This window comes from Pseudoliparis swirei, chromosome 4 (assembly GCF_029220125.1).
Source record: "Pseudoliparis swirei isolate HS2019 ecotype Mariana Trench chromosome 4, NWPU_hadal_v1, whole genome shotgun sequence".
Classification (NCBI taxonomy): Eukaryota; Metazoa; Chordata; class Actinopteri; order Perciformes; family Liparidae; genus Pseudoliparis; species Pseudoliparis swirei.
In genome coordinates, this window is record NC_079391.1 from 32,751,303 (window position 1) to 32,772,344 (window position 21,042).

Consider the following 21,042-nt stretch of genomic DNA (forward strand, 5'->3'; position numbering starts at 1 on the left):
TGTCCACTGTTATAACCATCAGCTGCATTTGGTGGTCACCCATGCCCTGGCAGCGGAAAAGGCAGTGATGGATTTCTTCAGTGTGTGTAACATGCTGTACAAGTTCTGCAGAAGACCGACCGTTGCCATTCTCTACAAAGGAGAGACACTCAAGCGCCTACTGGACCAGCGATGGAGTGGACATTTTGCTACAGGTATGTTGATATGGACTGATGGTCCATAGTTGATAGTTGATAATGATGATGCTCTATGTTTGTGATTCCCTGCCTGAAGATATTAAAGTTGTTGTTTTTTGTATTCTACAGTCTCAGTCATTCTGAAATCATTTGATGACCTATCCACACTGTTCCAAGAGATCACCAGCACCCGGGCATTTGGAGCAGATGTGCTGCTGAAGAACGGGGTTGTGGCATAGCATGTCTGAGCCCAGCTTTAAGTTCATTGCTGAGATGGTGCACAAGATCCTTTCGTATCTTGACCCCCCAAATAAGATGTTGCAGTCTGAACACATGGATCTGGCTACAGGTAAAGAAAGAATATATTTTTTGTTAGTCTAGAAAAATGCAATTAAAAGTGTACTTATGTACAGTATCTTACACAATATTTTAGAACTTACTGTTGGATGTGTTTGTTTTGTTTCATTTCTCCGTCTTGTCATGTAATGCTGCACTTTTAATTTTGTTATATTCTGTACAGTAACAATAAGGAGGTTTGTATTTTCTTCTAGGTTTGCAGCTCATCAGCAGTGCATGCACCTGTCTTGAGAATATCCGCACTGAGACAGAATTCCAGACAATCCTGGCACATTGTGACAATGTTACAACAAGACCATCAAAGAGCAAACGACAAAACTCTGCCCTTGCTGACTATGTTGTTGAGGAAATCTGCACACGAGTAGATACTGATGATACAGAGCTACGCAGGATTTATTATAGTTGTATTGACTCAGTATGTGGGAAATGAAAATCGCTTGAAACATAATTGTGACCTGATGGAGGCACTCAATGCCCTGGATCCTGAGCGACATTCTTGGATGCCAGCAAGGTGAAGCCTTTACTTGACCTCACCAAGACACCTGCTGTGGACTCTGAATTCGAGGTGGACTTCCTCAGGGCACAAATGAAAGAGTCTTCTCCAACGGATGAGGAGAAGTGGACAATGAAACAGGTTATTAAGGCTAGTCGAAAGTTCAATTTTGTTTTTATTGTATTCAAAAATCTCAAAAGCTATAAGGCTCCTTTTAAAAGGATTAAATAGCCTTTAATGTCATGGCATGGTCATTTGGGACCTTTAAAACACTGATATGTTTTGGCATCAAGCCATCATCAAGCAGTCAAACATCACATCTAACATGATTAGGTTCAATGAGATGAGCATTTATTTAATTTTTCAACTGCATACATATTTTAATGTATATTGGTGTCTGGGGAATCATTATGGTTATTATATTGATTTCAACCTAATTTCTCAATCCTTACAGATTCTGAAACAGTTCCAGAGGCCGCTGGAAGCAATGCCCACCGTCTTCACAGCATTTAAACATGGCCTGACTTTTGGAGCCAGCACAAATTCGTTTTCCACGCTCAAAAATGTCTACACAGAACATCGCCTAACTATGCTTCATCAACGCAAGGCCAATCTGATCCAGTTGGCATTTGAGAAGGACTTGACTCGGAAATTTAGGAATGAGTGGAAGGACAGTGTTTTAAGGAGGTTTCACACAGTCCACAACGCCTGCCACTCTACTAAAAGTGAGTTATTAAACCTTTGTCTGTTTTATTTCTGAGGTCTCCTCCAGGCTTTTAAAACCTAGACCTCATTTCTCTCTCTCTCAACAAACAGGGTTACCACCAGCATATGAACTTTGCCTGATGTGTGAGGACAACACCTCACAGATCCATCCATCCATCTTCATCATCTTTTCTGAGGTTGGGTCATGGATGTAGCAGCTCCAGCAGACGACCCCATACTTCCTTCTCCCTGGCCACATCAACCAGCTCTGACCTCATAGATACTCCATATTTTGCGTTTCTTGCACACTGCAAAAACTCACAAACTTACCAAGAATATTTGTCTTATTTCTAGTCAAAATGTCTCATTACACTTTTCACTTTATTTATTTTCTTTTAATAATAAACTGGCATATTTTTCTACTTATTTCAATTGAAAATTAGCAAGTGACAAGTGAAAAACAACTTACTTTTTGGGTAATGTGTTTTATTTTCAGTGAAATTAGACATTTTGACTGGAAAGAAAAAGAAATATTCTTGGTAACATTTTGAGTTTTTGCAGTGCAGGCAGAAGGTAACACTGCTTGGTGCTCCTTGTGCTCCCTAGTTGCTGTAGCTAACCCTCCTTGCATGAATGCTTACTTCAGTGTTGACTTCCGTAATCATCGTTCTAGTGGAATGGGTGTTGCATGGTGCTGTTTCCTGCTCGCTCCCGTCCGCATCGTTAATCCTCTTTGCAGGAATGCTATATTGTTGAGTTTTTGTAAATAGTTATTGGTTTTCTTTCTTGTGTTAATGAAAGAATTAAGTTATGTTACCTAGATTTTATTTCTGATATTATATTATATTTATTATAATATAATTATATATATATATATATTATTGAGATTATATTTTTTGTCTATTTTGTCTGTTTCATTTAAATAAATAGACATAACACTACACTACTGTTTGTTTGTTTTTGGATTTGGGGATGAACTGCCCCTTTTAATGAGAGCCAAATATGAGTTTTTAGCACCGTAGGAATAGCCACAGAGCCGTTGAAGCAAATAAAATGTAGCATGAAAAAGTGTGACCCCCCCAAAAAATTTAATGCCCCCCCTCTAATTTGTTTCTGCAGCCGGGTCTGTGCCACACACACACACACACACACTCATGTCCTCTTATGCGTCTGGAATATGATCTTCTTGAAGGCCTTCCTGAAGTCCCGGTTGAAGATGGTGTAAATGATGGGGTTCAGGCAGCTGTTGCAGTAGCCGATCCAGAAGAACAGGTTGAAGAGCGAGTCGGGGATGGTGCAGCTCTCCCTGCAGACGGCGTGGAGGCTGTAGGTGAAGAAGAACGGGAACCAGCAGAGCACGAAGACCCCCATCACCACCGCCAGCACGAACGTGAAGCGCTTCTCCCGCATCTGCGCCACTTTGTTCTTGGACAGCGCCGTCCGCCGCCGGCTGCGGAGCGGCGCCGGGGACGGGAGCAGCAGGCGGTGCGAGCAAGTCTCGGACGACACCCACGATATGGAGGCGCAGGACGGCGGAGGGCGGAGCGGGGGCTTCAAGCTGTTCGAGGAGGCTCCGCCCTCCGCATCCTCCGCTTTCACGCCGCCGCCGGCTCTCCTGGGGAAGCGGAGCGCCGAGGAGAAGGAGACGGACGCCTTGGCGACGGCGCTGCAGCTCCGCTCCTCCAAGTCGATGTCGTCCAGCTCTTCTCGCCGGCTGCTGCTGCTGTCCACGTTGGAGGAGCTGTGGCGGTTGGCGGGCCGCGGGCTCTCCATCTCGTAGCCGGACGACCCGCCGAAGCCGCCGCCGCCTCTCCGCTGGCAGCTGGCGGCGTCGCCCTCGAAGCACGTCTCCGACTGCGACGGCCGGCGCTCCGCCGCGTTCTTGGCCACGAACACGGTGGAGGCGCGCTGCTTGGCCACGCGGTAGATCTTGCAGTAGACGAGGATCATGATGACGCCCGGCGCGAAGAAGGACACCAGGCAGGAGGAGAGGATGTACCACGTCTGGTTGTTGAGGAGGCACTCGTCGCCGCCGCCCTCCTCCTTCTGCGTCATGAGGAGCGGCGGCGAGGAGATGACGATGGAGATGAGCCACACGACGCTGATCATCGCCTTGATGCGCTTGGGCGTCCGCTGGCGGTTGTAGCTCACGGCTTTGGTGACGGACCAGTAGCGGTCGAGGCTGATGGCGCACAGGTGGACGATGGAGGAGGTGCAGAAGAGGACGTCCAGAGCCAGGTAGAAGGAGCACCAGGTGGAGCCGAAGTACCAGTAGCCCATGACCTGGAGGGAGAGAAACCAGTTAGACGCGTGAAATTCAACAACGCAAGACAACCGAGCGGTCCGTCTCATCGCAGCAACGTGGACCGCAACTTTATTCATTTAGAGTCTCGACGAGTCCCTCGGAAATGATTGTAGCCGGCGATCTTTTCACAGCTTTGCCAGAATCTCCATCGCGTCATTCCTCCGGAGCTCTGCAGTCACCGGGAGTTCTCCTGCTTTTCTTTCCTCTGGCAGCCGACGGAAGTACATTTAAAAGATGAAATATGATTTCTCATGCTGGAGACATTTAGACGGTTTTGGAGACGGTCAAAGTTCAGACGGAGTTCTGATCCCCGCTTAGCGACGGATCTTTATCATCACTCGGGTTTCACCGCCTTGTATCGCTTTTTAAATCATTAAATTAATGTAAATTATTACGGCCGTTTCTGACAGTCTCTTAATACATAACATTAGGAGCCTTTAAATTTGATTATTAAATATATAAATATGAGTTCTGGTGGACAACTTCAGTACTGCAGGTACACTCACGTTATCCTTTTGACAAAACCGTCTCACGGTTATTTTTTCTCATCGGCTGGAATAAATATTACGTTGATACCAATTAATCTGTAATAAATCCTTTTGATATGTTTGCATTTCTGACTGTTTCTGCAATTAAATTATGTTTATTTTATAAATGCATGACTATTTATATACAGAGCCAACTTTCTTTTGCCCGTCTTGTTGCTGCCGTCGTGATGTTCATGTTCGTCTAATTAATTTCTGCCGCTCGGCGCCGTGTTTCCTCCACCGCGGCGTCCTCGTTTCCTCCGGGGGTGGAAGATGAATACAGAGGAGGAACCGGAGAGGAAGATGAAACGGAGAGGAAGATAAATCGGAGAGGAAGATGAACCAGTGATACAGAGGAGGAAACGGAGAGGAAGATGAACAGAGGAGGAAATGGAGAGGAAGATTAACCAGTGATGTAGAGGAGGAGAGGAAGATGAACCGGAGGGACCTGGAGGACCAGAAGTCCTCGAGGACGTCACCTAACGCGTATTAATAAAGACGTGAAGACCAGGAGGAGCGTCTGGCGTCCAGCAGGAGTGAAGAGCAGCGAGCTTTAATTACCGGGTGGCGAAGAGGAAGAGAGGGAGGGAACCTTATGGGCGAGCGCCGACGTGAGGAAGGTCTAGAGGTCAAGACGTTCCCTCTGACCGGGTGGAGCGTCACAGTCTGACGGTACATGAACGAGGACACGCTCATTGGATTCACGACGTCTGCACCAGAACCCAGAACCAGAACCCCTCCTGGAGGGAACCAGAACCAGACCCCTCCTGGAGGGAACCAGAACCAGACCCCTCCTGGGGGGAACCAGAACCCAGAACCCTCAGCCCTCCTGGAGGGAACCAGAACCTAGAACCCTAACCCCTCCAGAGGAGTCACCCCTGGTGGTCAGGAGAGATAATGCAGCTTTAACACATGAAGCATAGACTTCTATACAACCAGAGGAGTCGCCCCCTGGTGGTCAGGAGAGAGAATGCAGCTTTAACACATGAAGCATAGACTTCTATACAACCAGATGAGTCGCCCCCTGGTGGTCAGGAGAGAGAATGCAGCTTTAACACATGAAGCATAGACTTCTATACAACCAGAGGAGTCGCCCCCTGGTGGTCAGGAGAGAATGCAGCTTTAACACATGAAGCATAGACTTCTATACAACCAGATGAGTCGCCCCCTGGTGGTCAGGAGAGAGAATGCAGCTTTAACACATGAAGCATAGACTTCTATACAACCAGAGGAGTCGCCCCCTGGTGGTCAGGAGAGAGAATGCAGCTTTAACACATGAAGCATAGACTTCTATACAACCAGAGGAGTCGCCCCCTGGTGGCCAGGAGAGAGAAAGTAGCTTTTGATGAACTTCCGCATTGGCTTAACGCCCCACGACAGACCGCCATGAGGCGCATCCACGAGACTCTGCCACGGTCGGAGCTTCTGACAAAGACGGCGACGGCTTCAAAGCCTCGTGACGTCTTGCTACCTGAACCCGAAAACACGTTCACATCTGCCTGAGGGATCATCGAGGTCTGGATCGTGGAATATGCCGACTACCAACTATGCCATGGCCCTGTTGAGACTCCGCCCACTCCTCCTCTCTACCTCCATCTGCCTGATGGATCGTGGAGGTTTCCATCGTGGAATATGCCGACTACCAACTTTTCATCCACTCTGTCATATTCATTGAATGTGTTGTAACTCTGTAATGATTCATCAGGTCACATGACATCTATTGTTCTGTTCTCTCCTGAAGGGTTCTTCCCTTTTTTTCCCCGTGAAGGGTTATTTTGGAGTTGTTCCTGATCCGATGTGAGGTCAAAGGTCAGTGATGTCTATATGTACTGACTGTAAAGCCCTCCGAGACACATTTGTAATTTGTGAAAATGGGCTACACAAATAAACTGAACTGAGGTCAGCTGCAGACCGGAGCGCCGCCTCACCTCGTTGGCCAGCGAGAAGGGGATGACCAGCGTGGCCACCAGGATGTCGGCCGACGCCAGCGACACCAGGAAGAGGTTCTGCGGCGGCCTCAGGGCTCGGCTGGTGAACACCGCCACCACCACCAGCATGTTGCCCACCACGGTGCCCAGGATGATGACGGACACCACCAGCACGATGAGCACCGACGCCACCTGCGAGTGAGGCGGGGATCTCGGCGAGGAAGAGGAGGAGGAGGAGGTCTGGTTGACGCTCTCCGACGAGGAGTTTGGCGGCGCGGCCGTGAACGCGCCGGGCGAGTCGGGGAAGTCCATCGCGGCGTCACGGCGTCCCCATCTGGAGTTCGGGGATCAGGGCAGACGAGACGTCTTCAAGCCGCGAGGGAAACGGAAGAAAGTAACAAATGAGAAGAGGAAGAAAAGGAGAAGAATCGTCTCTTTGGTTGCAGGAAGAAAAAAAAATACATCCTTCACCATCTTCAAAATATCAGATATCGAATATCTAAGAATAAAAAAGGCTCCCGTGCGGCGTGAAGACGCCGGACTTCATCTCGCCGCTCCGCCGGATCTCAGGCTTTAAGTTAGAGAGAAAGAGAGGAAGAAGATGAACGTCATACCTCCGACAACGTCCAATTAAAATGTCCATTGAGAATCACAGCGGAGCCACGAGGTGGAACCGCTGCAGCGGAGCCACCGGGACGCCCGGGGACGAAGAAGGGATGAAACGGAAGAGCAGAGAGACATGCGGGAGTCGAACGGCGAGTCCTCCGATCGGATCGATGCGGCCGGAGGAGAAGAGGACCGAAAAGTAGAGACGGAAAAAAGAGTGAATGGGACGGAGAGGAAAAGAAAAGAGGTGAGAGAACGAAAGAAAGAAAGAAAAAGAAAAACGAGACGTCCTCACTTTCATGCGTGTCGTGATGAGTGACACTGCTGCTGTTCATTGGCTCGCCACGGCTGGAAACCAGGAGGAGAGAGAGAGAGAGAGAGAGGGAGGGAGAGAGAGAGGGGGGAGGGAGGGAGGGAGGGGAGAGAGAGACCGATGAAAGGAAAGAGTAGGAGATGCATTTCTAGGAGAGAGGAATTGATGCTTGAAGGAGGAGAGGAGGATTTAAGAGGAAAGAGAAAGTCCAGGAAGATGAGGAATGAAGGAGAGAGGGAGGAGAGGAGAGGTGGATGAAAGGAGAGATGAGATAAAGGTATTAGGAGAGGAGGGCACAATGAGAGAGTGGGAGGATGAAAGGAGAGGAAGGAAGGAAGACAAAAACAAGATGTGAGGAAAGAGGAGATGTATCGGGAGGAGGAGAGGAGGATAGGAAGACGAGGACAAATGAAATGAGAAATGAAGAGGAGGAAAGCGCTAGAGAAAGAGAGAGAGTGGGAGGGGAGATACAAGGATGAAAAGAGGAAAGGAAACTCAAAGAATGAGAAGAAAGGGAGGAAGAGGAGATGAGCAATTGTGAGGGAGGGAGAGGTAAATATGAAGAAGAGGAGATTAAAAAGAGGAGAGGTGAAGAAAGAGAAAAGGGAAAGAGACAGGAGATGGAAGAAGGTGAAGAGGAAAGGAGGACAGAGAGAGGGAGTGGAGGGTATGTGAGGAGAGGGAAGAGGAGAGGGAAGAAGGATAGAGGAGAGGAGCAAAAGAAGAGAGAAAAATGAAGGAAAGGAAATGGGTGGCAGGGAGGAGAGGAAAAGAAAAAGGATGGCAGGATATGAGAGAGAGAGAGGAGACTGGAGGGAAATATAAGGGAGGAAACAAGTGTAGAGGAGAGGAGAGGAAACAGGGAACAGGAGAGAAGAGGATACAAAAAGAGGAGAGGAAACAATAATGTATAGAGGTGAGGCGAGAAGAGAGGAAACGATGATAGAGGAGAGGAAATGAAAGTTAAAAGGAGGAGAGGATGAGAAAAGAGAGAAGAGAAAACAATGATAGATGGAAAAGAAAGGAGGGGGGAAAGAGGAAATAAGGAATAGGAGAGGAGTCGTGAGAAAGAAGAGAGCAGACGAAATAGAAAAGGAAAGGACAGGAGAAGAAAGAGGAGAGGAGACAAGGGTAGAGGAGAGGAAATGAAAGGTAACACTAGCTACAAATAAAACGAAAGAAGGAAAGAGGAGAGAGAATGCAGCTTCAACACATGAAGCGTAGACTTCTATACAACCAGAGGAGCCGCCTGGTGGTCAGGAGAGAGAATGCAGCTTTAACACATGAAGCATAGACTTCTATACAACCAGAGGAGTCGCCCCCTGGTGGTCAAGAGAGAGAATGCAGCTTTAACACATGAATTGTCGACTTCTATACAACCAGAGGAGTCGCCCCCTGGTGGTCAGGAGAGAGAATGCAGCTTTAACACATGAAGCGTAGACTTCTATACAACCAGAGGAGCCGCCTGGTGGTCAGGAGAGAGAATGCAGCTTTAACACATGAAGCGTATACTTCTATACAAGCAGAGGAGTCGCCCCCTGGTGGCCAGGAGAGAGAATGCATGCCGACCTTCAGAGGGTCAAAGGTCACAGAGCTTCAGGACGAATCACACCTAGATTTGTGAATTTTAAAAACTAAATTCACAAAGTGATTCATCTTCTCTGAGTTTGTGTTCGTTGATGTTCAGAGACAGAAACTCTCCGTCTGTCTCCGGACCGCAACACCTCCTGCCTAAATGTGTGTGTGTGTGTGTCTCTCTCTTTAACTCTGACAGTGTGTGTAGCAGTGTGTGTGTGAGTGTGTGTGTGAGTGTGTGTGTTTATTTGTGTGCGTGTGAATGTCTGAGTGTATATGATTGTGTGTGTGTGTGTGTCTCTTTAACTCTGACAGTGTGTGTAGCACTGTGTGTATGAGTGTGTGTGTGTGTAGCAGTGTGTCTATGTGTGTGTGAGTATGTGTGTGTATATATGTGTGTGTGTCTGACTCACTCTGAGGGTCTTCACCCCTCGCTTCACTCTCCGTTTATTAAGTGGAAGAAGAAAAATTTGGGGGATTTTGAGCTCAAGTTTTTTTCATTTCTTTTAAAGTATTTGCTTCAGAGCTTCAGAGCTTCTCCACCCTCCTCTTCCTCACACCTCCACATGTTCTTATTCATTGTCATTATTATTTATTGTCTTATTAATTTATTCAAATTGAATAATCTGCTCTCACCTTTTCTTTGATTTCCTTTAAATCTTATTTAACACATTTCACTGAATACAAAATCAGTTCACAGGGAGAAATCTGTTTGTTTGTTAGAAGACGATTTAGACCTGAATTAAATCAAAGAATCTTATTTTAATATAAAAACTGAATCGCAGAGAGGTTTCCCTTCAAAGCGTCGCAGACGGTCCTGGATCCGTCCACCGGGAGAGAAAAGGGGGGATGATGGAGGAGGAGAGGGGGGGATCAGTCTCTCTCTCTCTTCCCACCACAATCTAAGACTCAAGTGCCCTTGAGCAAGGCTCTTCTTCTTATCCACTGAAATCCTCACTCGTTTCTTCCAGCTCCTCCACAGCTCACATCGGCAACTCGTAAACGTCCATATTTAGTCTCCTGAACCCTCCTCTGGTTGTATAGAAGTCTACGCTTCATGTGTTGAAGCTGCATTCTCTCTACTGACCACCAGGGGGCGACTCCTCTGGTTGTATAGAAGTCTATGCTTCATGTGTTAAAGCTGCATTCTCTCTCCCGACCACCAGGAGGCGACTCCTATGGTCTCTGCTTCATGTGTTAAAGCTGCATTCTCTCTCCCGGCCACCAGGGGGCGACTCCTCTGGTTGTATAGAAGTCTCTGCTTCATGTGTTTGGTGTTCGGTCCGTCTCACTCTGGGAGATGCAGCCGTCGAATGTTCTCGATAACTTAAAGATGGCCGCTGTGTGAACGTCAAGGCGTCGTCGTGGCGACGTGCGGCCATTAAAGTAAATTAAAAAGACGTTTGTTTATTGTCGCGTTTCAGTTCGGCTGCACATTAAAACTCATAAAGCCAACGGGTCTCTGAGGAACCTTCAGATAGGAAAGGAACCTTCACATAGGAAAGGAACCGAAGACCGTCAACACGTTTATTCAGATGTTTGATATGATAATGTTATCCTTCTCTGGGTTGTTGTTGTTTTTAAAGGATACACTGAATGTTTAATGGACACCAGAATTGCCGCACTAATTCTGTGATTAACCCATTTAATCTCTTCAAAATCCTTCAAAATAAAAGCCCAGCCTTATTTTAGCTGCTCACTCTTCCTCCCTGCAGGAGAATAATTATTTTAGTGCAGAATGGCTGCAATCAGTACTCTGCTAATTCAATGACAAACACATTTTATTTCCGATACATTTTTCAAAATAAAAGCCTCCCAACATTATGTTTCCCGTCTCTCTTCCTCCCCTCGGTGTTAGATTTGTTTTGTTGAATAATAACCGCTAACAAAGCTGCGCTAATACTGCAATGAACACATTTCTTGTAAATCCTTCAAAATAAAAGCCCACCATTATTCTTGCTGCTCTTCTTGTTTTCTTGAAGAAGAGCTCCGTTAACATTTTTTTTTCTTTACAATAAAATTCCCCCGCAAAGTTTTTATTTAAAATGTTTTTGTTTTTAAGCGGCAAAATCAGGAAAATGTATACATAAATATATTAGTTGTCAGTAGGAACTGAAAGTCGTGTTTGTGTGTCCGGCGTTGAGAAGACGTCGTGAACACGATGAAACGCGATCTGCCCGGCGACTACCCCGTGTTGATCTCCACGGTCTGCGCCACGGAGCAGAGTCCTCCCGCCTCCTCCTGGAGGATCAGCAGCTCTCCCACCGTCTGCTGCCCGTGGACCACAATGCACTGCTCCGGGCCCCTGGATATAACCACCTCCACCAGCTGCTGCCCCGAGCCGGCGGGCAGCGAGCTCTCCGTGGACGCGTGGACGTAGATGACGTGTTGGATGTCACCCGGAGGAGCCTCCTCGTGTCCTCCCTCCTCTTCCCTCACCTCCTCGTGTCCTAAGGTCTCTTCCCTCGCCTCCTTCTCCTCCCCCCTTCCCCTCTTCTGCCTCACTTGACCCTCCTCCGTCTCTCCGCCCCCCCGAGGGAGCGAGCTCTTCTTGGGTCGGCCTCGGATCGGCTTCGTGTGGGTGGACTCTTGCGCCTCCTCCTCTCCGTGTCCTTCCTCCGCCTCCTTCACCTCCTCCTGGGCTCCACCCTCGCTCCGGTGCTGCGCTTGGTGCCTCAGCAGACTTTGTCTCACGGTGTATGAAGAGCCGCAGTGACAGCTGTACGGTTTCTCCATCAGGTGGGCCGACTTGATGTGCCGCCGCAGCTTGGTGGCCAACGTGTAGCCTGAAGAAAAACAATTATAAAGGAAATATTGAGAGAGAGAGAAACATTATTCTGTTGAAAGAAATATTTAATTTCTAATTTATATATATATATATATATTTTAAAAAATATATATATATATACAGGACTGTCTCAGAAAATTAGAATATTGTGATGAAGTTCTTTATTTTCTGTAATGCAATTAAAAAAACAAAAATGTCATGCATTCTGGATTCATTACAAATCAACTGAAATATTGCAAGCCTTTTATTCTTTTAATATTGCTGATTATGGCTTACAGCTTAAGAAAACTCAAATATCCTATCTCTAAATATTAGAATATCATGAAAAAGTATACTAGTAGGGTATTAAACAAATCACTTGAATTGTCTAATTAACTCGAAACACCTGCAAGGGTTTCCTGAGCCTTGACAAACACTCAGCTGTTATAAATCTTTTTTTTTACTTGGTCTGAGGAAATATTAACATTTTATGAGATAGGATTTTAGAGTTTTCTTAAGCTGTAAGCCATAATCAGCAATATTAAAAGAATAAAAGGCTTGCAATATTTCAGTTGATTTGTAATGAATCCAGAATGCATGACATTTGTTTTTTTTTATTGCATTACAGAAAATAAAGAACTTTATCACAATATTCTAATTTTCTGAGACAGTCCTGTATATATACATCTTATATAAAACTTTATATATATTATATATAAAGATTTTTTCATTATAAAATTATAATATAAATTATATAAATAGTATATATATATATATATATGTTCAGGATTTCTGCGTTTCATTTGTTTAAAATTATTTAGTTGCATGTTCAGAGTTTTTCACTTATTATAGGACACGTGTTCCAAATAAACACATTTAAACTGTTTACTGACACTTTCTTAATCCAAAATCTTTAAAAACACAAACATGTAGTTTAATAACAAAAGTTCACTGTAGTTCTAAACAAACTTAACTCAAACAAGAGGAAACGGCTCAGTTTGGGGACTATTTTCTGCGGCGGATGAATCCACATTCGGGCTCTCTGGCTCAGAGCCAGAATACAAATAAATACATTTCATGGGATTTGATGGCAATAAGAAAACTAGAATATCCTCTGAATAGTTTGTAAACTCAGTGTTTGAGTTCTATGACAAAGTTCAGTTGCCTTGAACGGTTCACGATTAAAATTCTGTCATCGTATTTTAAAGAAATATAAATATATAAATGCCATCTGTGCCGTCAGTCAGTCCCGAGTCTCCGGCGCGTTCATCAATGATGCAAAAACCACTGAACTCAAACACAAAGTCCCCAAAAGGTTTTCAACCTCGTTCCGTGAACATCTGCAGACGCCCCCCGCCCCCCCCCCACCCCGAGGCACGATCACCTCCAAAGAGTTATCTCTCCTTTTTTATGCAGTCGCTTTATTTGTTTATTTATGAAGTGAAGAAGTCAAATGACCAGAAGGCGTTACGCCGATGACGTTGTTCTGACGTAAACACGTTTAACGGAGGGTAAACATTTGTTTATATTCAACGTGTTCAATATTTATATTCTGGGTGACAGACGATGTTGATGTGAAATTGGAGCTCCGGATTGTTTATTTCACGTATTTCAACCCAGAGACGCGGTTCAACAACGTGGTTCATGGAGTCGTTGATGCCCCGCCTCCCTCCGTTTGCCCCGCCTCCCTCTGGCGCCGTGAAAACGATGTCTAATGAAAGCCAACGCATCTGGATTGAAGCAGAAATTAAACAAAAAGTGCATTGTTGGGAGCTGTGATCGCCCTCTAGTGGCGATCAATGAAGGTGCGCCTGGATCCAATGACGTTAATAATACTGAGTTTCCATTCCTAAATCTGGAGGAGTCAGCATTACGTGATGCTTCATCTAATCGTGATATTGAGAGATTATTAATGATCAATAGATCTGGAGCTCCTGAGTCCTTTAAAACTTGTATTTGTGACTGTTGGTGGACGTTAAAAACTTATATTCAACGTTACGACGTAAAGGAGCCCAAAAACCCGACTTGTTCCTGCGTCACCGGCCTCACGATGAGTCGATGCGCGTTTCAAAGCGGCCACAAGCCCAGTGATGGCGCGCTGAGGGGGATTTGGCATCCCGAACGGAGGGGAAGAGACATTTAAAGCACTTCCCCTCCCTTGATATTGACCTTTTAAAATCACCGCCTCGTTCTCTCACCTTTCCCGCAGACGGGGCAGCGGTGCGGTCTCTCCCCGGTGTGCAGCCTCTCGTGGGCCTTCAGGCTGTGGGGGTCCATCAGCGACTTGCCGCAGTAGCTGCAGAGGAAGCCTCCGCCCGTGTGGGAGAACATGTGGCGGCGCAGGTCCGGCTTCTGGGAGAAGCTCTGGTCGCACTCGCCACAAGGAAACGGCTTCACGCCGCCGTGCGTCCTCACGTGAGACTCCAGGTTCCCTGAGGGGCGGAGAGAGAGAGAGGGGGGGGGGGGCTCGGTTCTCTCACCAAATTGATGTTGACACTTACAAGTTGTGGGAATGGATCACAGCGAGAGGCAAAAACACCTCGTTGTGAATATATAAATATTCGTGTCGAGTCACTTTCTGTTTCCTGTTTCACGAAGAAACACGATCAAATACGTCTGTGTGACTCTAAACGACCATAAAGTATAAACGATGACATCAATGGATGGGCTTAGATCACCCAGTCTTTGGATTACCTCCCCTCCCCCCTTCCTACTCGTTGCAAGTCATGTCTAAGATGTATGTGCTTATGTGCTAAGGTGTTTTTTTCCTGCTCCCACACTGTACCCCTCTCGGGGCATAGTCGGGGGGTTGTTGTTTTTTTCTCGCCTTCTTCCCTCATGTTATGCTGTAATCCTTCATCCACCCTTTCTTGCAATTTCGATGCTTTTGTACCTGTACTCTAGCAAACGACAAATAAACCATCATCATCATCATGCTGTATAGAAGAAGACTTGAAACTAGAGACTGAGACATAAACTCATGTTTACAATGTTTACTGAGGGAATACATCAAGAGAGAAGTAGAGTCACTAGATAGACTTCTATACAACCAGAGGAGTCGCCCCCTGGTGGTCAGGAGAGAGAATGCAGCTCTAACACATGAAGCATAGACTTCTATACAACCAGAGGAAGTCAGTTGTCTCTTTTTATGTAACTTTTTGCTGTAGTTTATAAAGTCTGTTATTTGTGTTTTCATGCGGCGGCGGCGGCGTGGAACTCGGCCAGGAGCTCTTCGTAGATGGGATTCCTCTCTGCGGCTCAATGAAATACAAACTCAGTTGAGCTCCAGTGATTCACCGCTGTGTACGCTCACGGCCTTCGGCGGCTCCATCGGCCTAACGGCAGCTCCCAGATCAGTCTCGGGGCCTCTGGCGTTACCTTTCTGACTGAAGCACTTCCCACAGTACTGACAGATGTGCGGTTTCTCTCCAGTATGCAGCATCATGTGGTTCTTCAGCGAGCCGGAGTTCGCCAGCAGCTTCGCGCAGACCGTGCACTGCACCTGGGGGCGCAACCGAACAACTCACAGGGCAGCCGGGCGGTTTCTCTCCACTCGAATGCCGTGAGTTCAAACTGATAAGAAAACGACCTGCATGCAAATTTAGAGACGCAACGAGACCGATTTATAAACTTCAATCTGTGTTTTACAGTCTGAATTGCAGCCGGGGAAGAAACCATTTCAAGAGGCTTCAGATAAGTTTACATTAATTAATTACGCTGCTTTCGGTCCATATAATAAATACATCCCCACACGAGTGAACAAACACTTAGTTTAATTGTAAACAAGCAAAAGTTATTTTATGCAGTGAAACTCTCCAGAACTTTGTGTATAATGTATTTTCTCATAAAACATTTATGGAGCTGATTTCTTAAAGATTTTTATATCCAGCGTTGAAAACTGTTGATTTATTCTATTGTGTATACACGATATTATAAATAAATATATATATATATATATTATACTACACTTTACTTTATAACACCCATACAATAATGCATTCAATACTGTATTCCAGTGTATAATATATTTTTCTTTTCAATACTATGTTTTATAGATATTACCATCTTTCTTCTTACATTATCTTATACTCCATATTATATCATAACATGCAACATATTATACTATATTATGTTAATATGTTACAGATGTTAAGGCTGCAATAATTGAAAAAAACAATACATTTATTTATTCTTTTATATATGATTAATAATTAATGAATAAATGAATAAATCATGTTAATTCTTAATTATAAATATATTTAACAATATATAATGTTCCTGCCCAAAATCAAATAAACAATTTATTTTTGGTTCATTTTATTTTGACAAACTGTCTCTGATTCACTGCAGTGCAATACAATATATATATATATGTATATATATGTCTTTTTTTAAAACTTGTTATGTGATTTTTATGGTTTTAATTCTTCTTTAATATTATTATTTTTATTAATTCTTACTGATCTAAAAGATTTTATCTACATTTCTATTCAAATTATTTTATATTAAATAAATATAATATATCATTTCCATTCCAACCTCCGAATGTTTTTAACTCACATGTGTCCTTCATTTCTAAATTGTGTTTACTGATATGTTTTATTTTCCTCACCGGCGTTGTTGTTGATGTGTGTGTGTCGGGGGGGTGGAGCTCCTCACCTTGGGGGGCTGGGCGGAGGTCCTCCTGCTGCAGTGGAGGAGGCGGTGGATGCGCAGCGAGGGCCGGCGGGCGAAGGCTTTGCCGCAGAGCTCGCAGCCGTAGGGTTTCTCCCCGCTGTGCAGCACCAGGTGCTCCTTCAGGTCCCGCTTCAGGCCGTAGGACTTCTCGCAGTGCGGGCAGGAGAACGGGCGCTCGCCGCGGTGACTCATCTGTTGTAAGAGAAGAAGACGGGATGAGGAGAGCGCCGCCCTGCTGGACGACTCACACGGCGAGCGGAGAGGATAAAACCTCACGGACTTCTTTTAGTAAACAAAGGGCGAAAATCATCAAACGTCCTCTGACAGTCGGCCAATTAATACAGAGGAACGTTAAAAATCCATAAAAACAAGATCTGAGAACGACAGAAGATACTTTGTTTTAAATTAAATAGTGAAATAAAAAAGACCCCGTCACCCACAGACATGTTTAAAGTTAAGTTTAAAAAGTATTCAAATGATCCTCATGAACTTTGAGTGTTTTGATGACTTTTAGTCCTTTTAATGGTTCTCTGGTATAATTGGTTTGGACTGACTTTAAACATGTGAGGATTCTCTTCTATACGAAGTGTCCGTCGTCATGGTGACAACTGATGTTCTGAAGCCTCGGGTTGATTTACAACCGTCGGCAAGTTTCATTTGAGACGTCAGACGTTTGATACGTTTATGGATCTGAATCCTTAGATTAAAGGATCCCTTTGTTTTAACTCTATAACTACATAATAATATAAAGTAAAAAGCCATAAGCACCAAAGGCTAATTAGAATTTAAAGCAACTCAAAAGTGAAACAGGATATCGTTTTAATTGCCTGGCGGATCAAAGCAAAGTGAGCTTCAGCTCGTTCAGCGAGCTCGTTAGAAACATCCGACATGAGCCACTCAAAAACATGAGATTATATAAATAATAAGTTTGAGTTCAAATAATAAAGTTTTATAATCTTATAAACTTGTGGATACCAACATAGACATCCTGTCGGCCTCCGGTACCTGATGGGCTCTGAAGCTTTCTGCCGACGTGTAGTTCTTCCCGCACTCGGAGCAGCTGAAGGGTTTCTCCTCCGAGTGGCTGAACTGGTGTTTCTTCAGGTGACCCATCTGGAAGAACTTCTTCCCACAGCTGGAGCATCGGTACCGCCGCTCTCGGACCTCCGGCTCCCACGAAAGAGCCGCCGGCCCCGAGATCTTCACGGGGGACTCCGCCTCCAGCGCCGCCGCCGCCTCCTCTGTGAGGCACGCGCCGGCGTCCTCCTTCAGGTTGGCCGCTCGCTTCCCGCGGCCGGTCGGACGGTGAACGCGTCGCGGTTTCGCCGCCAGGCGGGAGCTGCAGCGGACCGGGGTCGACTCGGAGACGCCACCGAGACCCCCGAGATCCCCGAGACCCGTCTGTGTGTCTCTGGCTTCTCCGTCTGTCCGTCTGTCTGCGGCAGCCGGGACGCCGTCCGGGTGACTGTGCCGCGGGTTCTTGGCCCTCTGGGTCCTCCGGCGGTCGGTTGGACGATCCCTCTTTGTGCATCTGGGCCACTCTTCCTCCGCCTCCTCCTCTTCCTCCTCCTCCTCTTCCTCCTCTTCCTCATGTCTTTCCACCGTCTCCAGAGTGATAGAGATGTCCGGTTCGTGCTGCAGCTCCATCTCTGCCCAACAGAGAAAATTACATTTTAAAATAACTTTTTACATCTTTGTAAAAACTAAATATTTTCTGCGTATTTGACTTTTATTTATTACTCTTTTTTTAGATTAAACAATTCAACGGTTCATCCAAAACAATCTTTAAAAATCTATATTAAAAAAAATATATACACATGCATCTTTATGCTCAAGAATATTTAAATGCGACATAGTAACCGTGTTTAATAGGCGCAGTAAAGCTCGTATTAACTTTAATATCACCGAACCCTCAGTTGCTCCCCGGGCTTCGCTGCTCCTTTACCCAATAAAGTATAAACTGTTATTTCCTTTCCTGTGACTGAGGCGTTTGGGGTCTTAGTTAACGTCCCTCTAGCTCCCCCTGGTGGACAGCGAGTGAACATGACCGGTTTACAGAGCTGCATTATTTACCTAATAAATGTGAGATAATAAGATTATTTTACAAATCAGATATCACATATTTGGGTTAAATTGAAATTAAAAGCATCTTTCTTCCGTATTCGTGTCTTATTTATAATCTCATATTTATTTGTGTTCTCCAACATTTATATTTTGGATGTTTAAGATTGTGCGACGGGGGCAAAAAGAAAAGCCCCTAAACTTAATGTTTCTTTTACAGGTGAAACTTCTGGAGATTAAAAATCGATAATAATGCAAAACAGATTTTGACTCGCAAAATTAAACCAATCGCAATAATAACTGAATGAATCTCATTGGCTGACGGGTCGAGAGCCAGCTGTCAGTCACCTGTGTGTCCGGTGGCCCCGCCCCCCGCGGCGTCGCCTCCGTATAGCAGCAGCTCCGTTCCCGGCCGGATGTCCCGACGCACACGCAGACACGAGGCCGCGCACGAGGCTGCGCACGACTCTCCACAGGCGCACTGCGCTGACACGTTCTGCTGGGCTCTGCTACGCACCCGGCAGGCAAATCTGTGGGGGGGTAAATGAACCAGAGTGTAAATGTGGTGCTCGTGTTTAGTCGTCAAGATTTTACTGAAACCATTAAGTTGTATTTTGCATTTTTAAGCAGTTTCTATCGTGTTGATTCTGGCGCCCCCTGTGGACCACAGTGGTAGTGTCTCTGGAAAAAGAAAACCTCTCATTTTACAGCAACGGTAGACTGGTCTCTGCTGGATCTGGGTCTAGTCCACCGTGGACTGGTCTCTGCTGGATCTGGGTCCAGTCCACGGTGGACTGGTCTCTGCTGGATCTGGGTCTAGTCCACGGTGGACTGGTCTCTGCTGGATCTGGGTCTAGTCCACGGTGGACTGGTCTCTGCTGGATCTGGGTCTAGTCCACCGTGGACTGGTCTCTGCTGGATCTGGGTCTAGTCCACCGTGGACTGGTCTCTGCTGGATCTGGGTCCATTCCACGGTGGACTGGACCCAGATCCTGACCCTGAGCTGAAGGAGGTTCTGGTGAACCTGCATGGCGTCGTCTGGTTTCACCAGAATCCGACCCGGTGGCTCCGATGAGGAGCTTCAAGGAGAACTCCATAGAACCAGACCGCCTTCTCTCTGATGGTCTGGTTTACTGATGGAGGTCTAGAGAGGACCAGGACCAACCTGAGACTGGTTCAGGACCAGATACAGGATCACACCAGTCCATGTATTGATCTGCTTTAATGAAACCAGTGAACTCACTCGATCCAGACGTCTCTCTGCGGCGACGCGTCTTCTTCCCTCGCCGTTCTCTCCGCCTGAAACACAGACGCTGCGTCACGAGGGCACGCCGATATGTTTGGGGGGTTTATTAATGTTCAATTGACCTCCTCTGGATATGTTTCGGATTCCGGGTTCTTCGTGGCTTCGCCGTCTCGGTCCGTCGGCTCGGGGCGGCCCTCGGGGGCCCACTCCGCGTCCCCCTCCCTCCCCAGCAGGGTCCCGGCCTCCAGCGAGCGGCCCACCCACCACAGCCCCATCCTGCCCCCGCAGAGCCGCGAAGGCCCCACGGCGAAGCCACGGGGCAGCAGCCCGCAGAGGAACGAGGCCAGAGCGGACGGGACGAGCGGATCGAGACCGGCCATCGACCTGAACGGAGAAACACACGAAGCAGGCAGACGGAGGACGAAACACGAGGACCTCAAGATCAAACGGCCTGAAAACATTCAAAGTGCTACAAAGAAAAGGTTACACAATTAACTGTGGAACAGGATAGCACTGCATCACGTGATAACACACATGATATGGGAATGCTGACAATCTCAAATTAATTACAAATAAGCTCCCTATATTAAATATGTAGTTCATTTGTTATTTGATGAAATTATCAACTTTTAAATTAAAATAAAACATCACAATACAAGTCAAGTCCTCTGTAAGCTGGAAACTATACAAATACATATTTAACTATTTAATATATACAATGTAAGATTTACAATGAGTGACATCTTACCTACATATTTATTTTAAGTGCTTTACATTAAAATAAAATGAACTTTTAAAGCGGTTTAAATGATCTAAAATATTTTACAACAATTTAAAAGTCACGTAACACTTCCTATAATTATTATAATTATTCTCACTGAGCAGTGTGTTACAGCTGTCCGATAGTAAACGATATGATTACGTCATCGTAAATAAAAGGGGTTTCCCTCGCTAACGCAGGGAAACTGCATGGGTGGCCAACATGGACGGACGTCGCGCGCTTTCTGTTTCAAGACTTACCGACGGCAACGGCTTCCGGTGAGATGGTAACCACGGCAATCGGGTTATATGCTTCCGACGTGCCGGCAGTTTTTTCGGGTGTTGATTATTTTTGTTATCGCACCACGTTAATTATCCCGACGTAAACGCAGGGAAAGCCACTCGTTATCCATCGAGAAAGAGCCACCGGCGGAAGTGCCCCCGTGTTTTGAGGTCGACCGGAAACAGCGTCGTGGTGTCTTTTAGTTCCGTTTTTGGTTCCGCGAAACATTTACTGACAATCAGGACACATATAACAAATAAATAA

At 46.0% G+C, this 21,042-nt stretch overlaps 2 protein-coding genes across 4 annotated transcripts; both read right to left on the reverse strand.

The window, feature by feature from the left end:
* Positions 1 to 2,575: 2,575 nt before the first annotated feature.
* LOC130193017 (alpha-2Db adrenergic receptor-like) lies at positions 2,576 to 7,357 on the reverse strand. The gene is made up of 3 exons (XM_056413319.1): positions 7,106 to 7,357; positions 6,492 to 6,857; positions 2,576 to 4,014 (listed from the first exon to the last, which is right to left on the reverse strand). Exons 2-3 carry the CDS (start codon positions 6,801 to 6,803, stop codon positions 2,884 to 2,886), a joined length of 1,443 nt encoding a protein of 480 aa, XP_056269294.1. The 5' UTR covers positions 6,804 to 6,857; positions 7,106 to 7,357; the 3' UTR covers positions 2,576 to 2,883.
* Positions 7,358 to 10,748: 3,391 nt separating this feature from the next.
* LOC130193000 (zinc finger protein 408-like) lies at positions 10,749 to 20,888 on the reverse strand. Of its 3 annotated transcripts, none has more exons than XM_056413274.1 (9): positions 20,757 to 20,888; positions 19,859 to 20,120; positions 19,734 to 19,789; positions 18,839 to 19,020; positions 17,435 to 18,078; positions 16,412 to 16,621; positions 15,131 to 15,254; positions 13,951 to 14,184; positions 10,749 to 11,771 (listed from the first exon to the last, which is right to left on the reverse strand). In XM_056413274.1, the coding sequence occupies exons 2-9, from the start codon at positions 20,114 to 20,116 to the stop codon at positions 11,170 to 11,172; spliced, it is 2,310 nt and encodes a 769-aa protein (XP_056269249.1). In that variant the 5' UTR covers positions 20,117 to 20,120; positions 20,757 to 20,888; the 3' UTR covers positions 10,749 to 11,169. The 3 variants fall into 3 exon arrangements, with proteins under 3 accessions (XP_056269249.1, XP_056269251.1, XP_056269248.1); XM_056413276.1 differs by having other exon boundaries at positions 20,485 to 20,888; XM_056413273.1 differs by having other exon boundaries at positions 19,859 to 20,888.
* Between the last annotated feature and the right edge of the window lie 154 nt (positions 20,889 to 21,042).